Genomic DNA, 7,555 nt, shown 5'->3' with positions numbered 1-7,555 from the left:
AGGGAAAGATACTATCAGCCTGCTTTTGTAGGTCAGGTAGATCAGATAAGCCCATTGAACCTCTTATTTACAGCTTTTGTTCCTCATTCAGTCAACAAGTCTTAAATGAACATCTGTTAAACACAGCTGTTTCTAACCAGCCCCTTGCAAAAAAAGTATGGACATTAACAGTATTAGAGCTTCAAGAAGGGAAAATCACCAAGAACAACTGGGGGGGATTGGAAGGAGAAAATAAAGAGATTATCAAGTTTCTGCTTAAATAGATTCTGCCCCCCTGCCCCCCCCACTGGTGAATCAAAAGACCTTGCTGCAGAAAAGCTGAAGTAATGTATGGAAGCCATAACTTCAGGCGCACAAATAATCCTTTGCTTGTCCAAAAGGCTAAAAAATCCAGTCATCTCTAGGACCGAATGATGAAAAAAAGCACCACACGAGTAGGGTGTTAAATACTACCAGAAAACATTTCAGTGGCCACTATGCAAATCAACACTGCTAGTACTGAGTTAGCCACAACCCAAGTCTCTCAGTCACACTACTTAACAGCTATGTGACACGGTCTTGTAAAACGGCCTTGTGTGTTAAGGGAGAAGGATAAAGCAATATAAAGTCATGTTTCATTCTAAATCAATCAGTAGAATGTGGTGTCTTGTCCAGTGATTAAAACAACAGAACAAAAACCCAACAACTTTGAAAGCTATTATAGTTCATTATGAAGTTTCCATTATAAATTTTTATAGTGTATGACTCAAAAATCAGGGGAAGCATCTGATATTACTGTGTTCAGGGCTCAGAGAAAATGCCTTTTGCCGGATCAGACCCTGCTAGTGGTATGGGGGAGGTGAAAGGGGACAAGATGACAACAGAGGCAGCTTCAGCCCCTGGAAAACAACGCAGGCTCTTAAGTTCTATTTCCCAATTGCAGAATGTTCAACGCAACCAGAAAGTGGAGTGCATGGGCAAGACATGCAGTGAGATCCTAAAACTCTTTAATGTATGAACCCAAAACCCCATAGGATAGATCAATATTTTTATATGTGAGAGGTACCCTACATATAGATGATAGATGCAAACAAGAGAGAAAATTGCGCAGAAGAGACTCTGCAAGGTCCTCTCTCTTTTCCAATGGGACCAAGGAATGAGTGGTATATTACCCATGAAGTCTGAAATCAGAATCACTCACCTAATGCTGTCACCACCACGCTGACTGGTGCAGATGTCCTCTCCACCACCTTATGCCAGCTCCCATTGTGCAGTGGTACCCAGACAGCTGCTTGGCAGAAGTAGTAGCCAGAGTCTTCCACATCCACATCACGCACCAACAGGCGATAGGAGTTCCTATCTACGTGGCTCAGGCTGATGAGAGTTGAATCACTGACAACAGAATCACGATCCATGCTCAGCAAAACCTGAGCATCTGACAAGGAATCATCAGGTGACACAGAAAAATACCACGTCACCTCTGCTTGGGAAATACCACTCCTGTCTGTTGTGATGTTGCATGTAAGATCCAGAGAGTCCCTTTCCGTCACAGACACATTGCTTGTTGAGATGACCACATCTAGAGCTTAGAAATGAAGAGACAAAAATCAAAACAAAAAATAATTTCTTTATTTTCTTAACAAGAGTCCACAAAGTTATATCCAGAGCTTCACATTCTATTACAGAAGCTTTTGAAGTGGCTCAGTAGTCCTACCTTCAAATGCCTGTTGGATATTGAGCTGCATGATCTATTGTAAGGGAAATACACATTATCAGTCAAGCAAGGGATGCATTATGAGGGCAGGAGGAGGAAGAGAGGGAGAAACAGCATTTGTTTAACTCGGCAGCAACTGGTCCCAATCACAGACTGCATGTCACCTTCACACAGCATGAAAACACATACAGGATTTTCCATTCTTGTGGGAGGGTCAAAGTGTTTTGGGACTATCTCTCAGAAGAGAAAGTGTCCAGTGAAATGACTAAGAACTACATCAGAACACCATTAGAACTTCACTTGGTTTCTGCTGAAATGGTTTTGAGCCACTCTAACAGAACAGATTTTGATGAGAAACAGCCACAGCCAGATGCTAGAGTTGTGACTGACCTCAGATGTGTTGCAGAAACATGAAATGGAAGCAAACAGAAGGCAGCAATAATTCCTTATACTACTGACTCCTCCACTTACTGCTCTGACCATCACTGGGGACTTCAAAGCAATGTCAATAGCCACTTAAAACACATTTAACAAACTCCTCCACTGAGCAGTGAATGTTTTTAAAAGTATAACACCTATGGTCACAGCTAGTATTCAAGCAGGACCTTCTGCATTCTGCAGCTTACCAGGCTGGTCACAGCTCTGTTAAAAGAAAGATCCATGGAATGAAAGCATCAGGTCCAGGAGAGGAAAACCAGCCTCAGTTACTGGTGAGAAGTGAACCAGGAGGTGCTGCATGTGTTTTTTGCAAACCTCAGTGCAAATCATTCATCAAGTAACCTGGCCACCACTTGTCTTCACTTGCTTATTCCCTCATTTTACATTGCGTAAAGATTAGATTTGTATCTCAGTGCAGCACCGTTCCCACAGTGTGTAACGCAGCTGCTCCTACCAAGGCCAGAAGACAGGGTTGCTACAGCAGCAGCTCTTCTCAGCAGATCTACAACCAAGACTATGAGCAAGGCAGGTACACCTTTGGTGCAGATTACGACTTCTATGTAAAACCACTTTCTACTACATAACAGGTACCCATCTGTACAAGCTTTCTAGGATTATCACCAGGAACGAGGGACAACATAAAAAGGCGAGCCAAACTAACCAGTCAATGATTGCCAATAAAAGCAGCAATACTCATCTGACCATTCACCACCTGACAGCACAGAGCAGTCAAACTGAACAAAGGGTGGCAAGCCCCACCCAAGTGGTAAAGCAAAGTCCAGTGTCTGGTAAGTATTTAATTGGGAGTTCCCCCACTTATCATGGGATTAGAATCAGTAGGAAAGCTCAGTTAATTTAACAGACTAATACCAGAATACAAAACAAGACTCATCTGCAAAGTTAAGAGCAGCATTTCTCTAAGGAACACTTCTGTCTTCATGTAATAGTGACATACATTCAGAATCTGGCAGTATATGCACACAGAAAGTTTACCCACATGTATATTCTCAACGCTCCCTTTTTGGTTACATACGTGTCTGAAGGTCTCACTTAGGGTTACATACCTGTGGTGCAAAGCACTATTTAAAAGAGATATACAAGTATAAAGATTGGCCCAAAGATGTCATTTTAGGAGATGAAAGTGATGAGCAAGTAGATAGAAGGGCGACAACAGAAAAAAGCCACACAGTTACACAAGTAACCTGTGTATGACCTCTTTCATTAAGATATGTTGATTCATCTTTTAGATAGTGGTTTGGGGTTTTTTATTTTATTTTTGTTTCTACAAATTTATCCCCACAGTTTACGGCAGGTGAGAATGAGGGAAGTGAAGCAACCAGGCATACCACTTACAACTCAAGATCATTTTAGTGTGGAAGTGCAGAGGTTTTGGATGTCAGCACAAGATGCTTTTCAAGCCCTGCAACAAGACGTATGGGTAAAAATTTCCACAACATTTTGCTGGAGAATAACCTATCCCATTTAGCATAACAAAAAAAAAACCCCAAAAATCTTTGCCACTGACAAAGTGCCAGTGCTGCCAATAACTGAGCTAAAAAAAGGAAAAACAAAACTAAAACAAAAAAACCCCCAAAACTGCACATTCAAAACACATTTAAAAACTGCACTACAGTTGGTCCTGTCCATCCTCACCCTGTTTTCAGCCACTGATTTAATCCCACCTACCTAAACCCCAGAAGTGTGACGAAGCAGAGAATTACAGCTCTTAAGCAAGGCCTGCCTCAGCAGAGAGCACATGCAAGCTTTACTGTCTAACACACACCCTGAAAAAGAGGGGGCAGATTGATCCTGTCAAATTTCACAGGCTAAGTACCACCAAGATACTAAAACTACATCCAAATGAGCTAGCAAAAAAGCCCAGCAGTTCTGTGTTCTCCCTATAGTGATTAAAGATTACAAAAATGAAGACATGTCCTTACTGTCTGAACAATTCAAAAATATCATCATAATTCCACATTTCTGAGGGACCATCATGGCCTGTTTTTCCACCTACTGAGTGGCAAGATACATCATGTCTGCTTTCCCTCCTCCAACTAGCAGTGGTAATGCTAGTGTAATTAAGTGCTTAGTGCACCTACTCCTGAAATTGATATGGGCACAGGTATCTGGATATCCTCAGCACAGCACTGTATATATTTTTGTCTTAGTCAAGCATGCGATGATGTGCTTAACAGAACTATTGCCCCTGCCAAGAGGGTGGAGCAATCAGACCAGTGATCCAGTGTCAGTGATCACTGGATAATTTGTCCTGTTAAATTAACTGCCTTCCTCCTTTCTCTTGATCTGTGTTATTTTAATAAACAACGTAGAGAAAAACTTCACATCGGCCACTGAATCGCAAGCCACTTTTACAGAGCAAGTGCAGCTGTTTATTTCTATGGAACTACCTCAAGTTAATGAGAGCAAAGGGAAGGTTTGAGGTGCTCAGGGATTAAATTCAACATTTATTTAAGAAATACAAAACCCAGAAGCAATCTGAAGCAAACTAAGGATGAGAAAAAATGTAAGTCTAGGCATCTAAGAGGTTCCAGTCCATCTTTTCCATGCCTTCATCCCCCTTCTCTCCAAAATAAAAGCTAGAAGAATTAAGCCAAGCATCTTCTATCAACCCAGATGTAAACAGGCCAGCTATCCAAACAGCACTCTAGGTTCTCCTGGAGCGTATCCTCATTCAGTTCAGTTTACCTAACTTCTGTTCTCAAATTATCACAATCTGGATACAGCACTGCTGCAGCTATGAGCTGTGACCCCAGCCCATCAGTAGCACTCACCAGTCTGTTGGATTGCCACGGTTGCTATCTCCACACTCTTCTCCTGAATCTTCTGCCATGAGCTATCTGCGCCCCTCACCCACTCGCTCACAAGACACCTATAGGCACCCCCATCCACTGATGAGGCCTGGGATACAGATAACCAATACGTGTCATTTGCTCCTGTGTCCAAGCGGATATCTCCATTATGGTAGCGCTCTTCATAGCCAGGACCCGGCTGGAATTTGCCTTCATGAGTCAGAGATAGGATGTCCCGCCAAGTTGATCCACTTTTCATCTGCCAAGTCACATGCAGGTGAGTGTGCTCAGGTGAGATGGTAATTGCTGAGCAGCGCAACTTGAAGGAGTCACCCTCAGACAGCCTGAGGGACATTGAAGAACGTGCTTTTGAACCACTCACTGATAAGCCATCAGAAATCACTATTTAAAAAAAAGACCAGAAGACACAAGCATCATAAAACAGAAACACAAAGAGAATATCCACACTGACCTGTTCACATATGAGGCAGTAAAACTACTGCAGAGCAACATTTGGCCAATCATTCCTTCTCTCATACACAAATATATTCCAGGAACAAGGAAATTCAGCTGAAAATCCATTAAAGAAAGTGCTCCACTTTAAACAAGCCAAAATGAGCATTCAAATTCATTTATCCTTCCCCTCACCTTAGTTTCTCTTCCAAACATCACCATTCTAACTATTCCCATCCAGAACCACCTTGAATTTCATGGGAGTAAAAGACAAGACACTTGAAAAAAATAGTCTCCTAAATTATTACTGAAAAACCCTAAATCAAAGAGCAAAGCTAGGGCATGACTGCAGCATCAACATGATAAAGCAGAAAAGGAAGACCATGTCCTTCATATAGAAGGATCCGTAAATGGCACCATAAATAAGACAAGACAGGCTGTTTCTTTTTTTACCTTAAGTTAGCCTCTCTACCCAGAGGCTTAGGGATATTAAATATTTGCAGACATCTTCAGAAGAGCCACTGGTTAGTTTTCCCCTTTTTATTTATATATTTATTATACAGAAAAAAGGAAAGTAGTGTTTATAGCAAACAGCTTCTCTTCACTTCTTCACCTCACTTGCCATTGCTGTCATACTTCCCAGTTTTTGATTTTGGCTTTAGGAGAATTAAAGAAGGACAAGAAAAAAAAATTCACACAACCCTCCCAGAAATTCAACATTCCTAAGGGTACATTTATAATCAATATCAAAAACAAATTTAGAGCACACCTCACTCTTCAGAAATACCTTTCACTTGGACCTCTGCATCATAATTTCCCTGAACGGTGGCATCAGTGCTGGGTGTGGAGCATTTGTATCTCCCTTGGTCAGTTGGCTGGATGTTTCTAATCACAAGTTCCACAGCATCGTTGCTGCTCCGTCTCAGTTTGATATCCCCGTGGCCCACACGTTTTTGGTACTCCTCAGATGTGAACGTAGAATCCCAGGTACTCACTATCCTTATGAAGTCAGTCTCCCGGGAGAACTCCCAATCAAAGTTCTGTTCACTGGGTCCATCGTAGTCACTAACGCTGCAAGGGATCACCACCTCCGTGCCCACAACTCGAATAAGAGGACCTTTGGGCACTCTCACAACACGTCCTTTACAGAAAGCTAGGCAGGAGAATAGAGAGAGAGAGAACACACGGTTAACAAAGGAATTGCCAGTATAGACTTTGACCAAAAAAAAGGAATAAGGTTGGGCACCCCACTCTGTGGAAAGTTAGAAATACTAGGAGAAATATTTCCCATTAACACTTAATATTACTGGAGTAGGAACCCCTAAACACACCATTTTTAGTATGGGTAATCTTTGTTCCATTGCTTATTAAATAATACATTAGGTAGCAAAACACTGACAGACAGAAAATTTTAAGGCGGGAAAAAAAAGGAAAGAACTATCCAACTATCATAGATCCAATGAGTAGCAGTTTCTCTACTACAAGCCAAGTGCTACGTAAAGCACTCGAACAACCATAATAAGTGATTTTCATCACTACAGTAAGGGCATAATCTAATCAGATACTTTTATAATTCTTCTGCTGATATCAGTAGAGGGTTTGAAGTTAGAAACTAACTCCCCCCTAGCTTGAGAGCCATAAGAATGCTAAGCTGACATTCTCCAAAAACAAGCAAAATCACTTCTGCCCTGAAGGGTCATGGCTTCTTTAACACAGCTGAGCTTCCTCACCTTCCTAATTGATCCAAAAGGCAGACAGGATTTCAGCAGACACACAGTTTCCTTGAACAGATTTCTACGACCACATCTGTTTCTAGCATACACCACCTCTTTGGTGGAAGTCCCAGAATGTGGGAGCATAAGCAGAGCAGGCTCCCACCACAGCAGAGGAACACACAGCATTCAGACTGTGTTTTCTACAACTGTCTCACTAGTTCTCTGCAAAAGGCAAAGCAGTATGTTATGCTCCAGGCAAAAAACGTGAACCACTTAAACTAGCCAGAAGACCTGGCAAAGACACAGCAGGAGACTTTTCTGGTTAATTTGGCTCTGTATTCCAAATAACCCCAGCAGCTGCCCATGGATTTTGGCAGGTTTTTACTTCTTAAAAGAACAAACTGCTTTGATTCACAGTTCCGACCAGAGGAATCTTTTCAGAAAAA

At 41.8% G+C, this 7,555-nt stretch overlaps 1 protein-coding gene across 1 annotated transcript in view; it reads right to left on the bottom strand.

Annotated features, from left to right (window-relative positions):
• The window catches only part of PTGFRN (prostaglandin F2 receptor inhibitor), a gene marked incomplete at its 5' end in the record, with an annotated part of 37,383 nt that extends 30,776 nt beyond the window's left edge, over positions 1-6,607 (bottom strand). The window contains 3 exons of the mRNA XM_010141344.1: positions 1,181-1,564; positions 4,924-5,343; positions 6,182-6,607. Of these exons, the coding sequence (XP_010139646.1) occupies positions 1,181-1,564; positions 4,924-5,343; positions 6,182-6,607 (1,230 nt within the window). The remainder of the gene's footprint in view (positions 1-1,180; positions 1,565-4,923; positions 5,344-6,181) is intronic.
• Between the last annotated feature and the right edge of the window lie 948 nt (positions 6,608-7,555).

This window comes from Buceros rhinoceros, unplaced genomic scaffold (genome assembly GCF_000710305.1).
Source record: "Buceros rhinoceros silvestris isolate BGI_N320 unplaced genomic scaffold, ASM71030v1 scaffold588, whole genome shotgun sequence".
Taxonomy (NCBI): domain Eukaryota; kingdom Metazoa; phylum Chordata; class Aves; order Bucerotiformes; family Bucerotidae; genus Buceros; species Buceros rhinoceros.
This window is presented reverse-complemented; position numbering and strand designations above follow the sequence as displayed.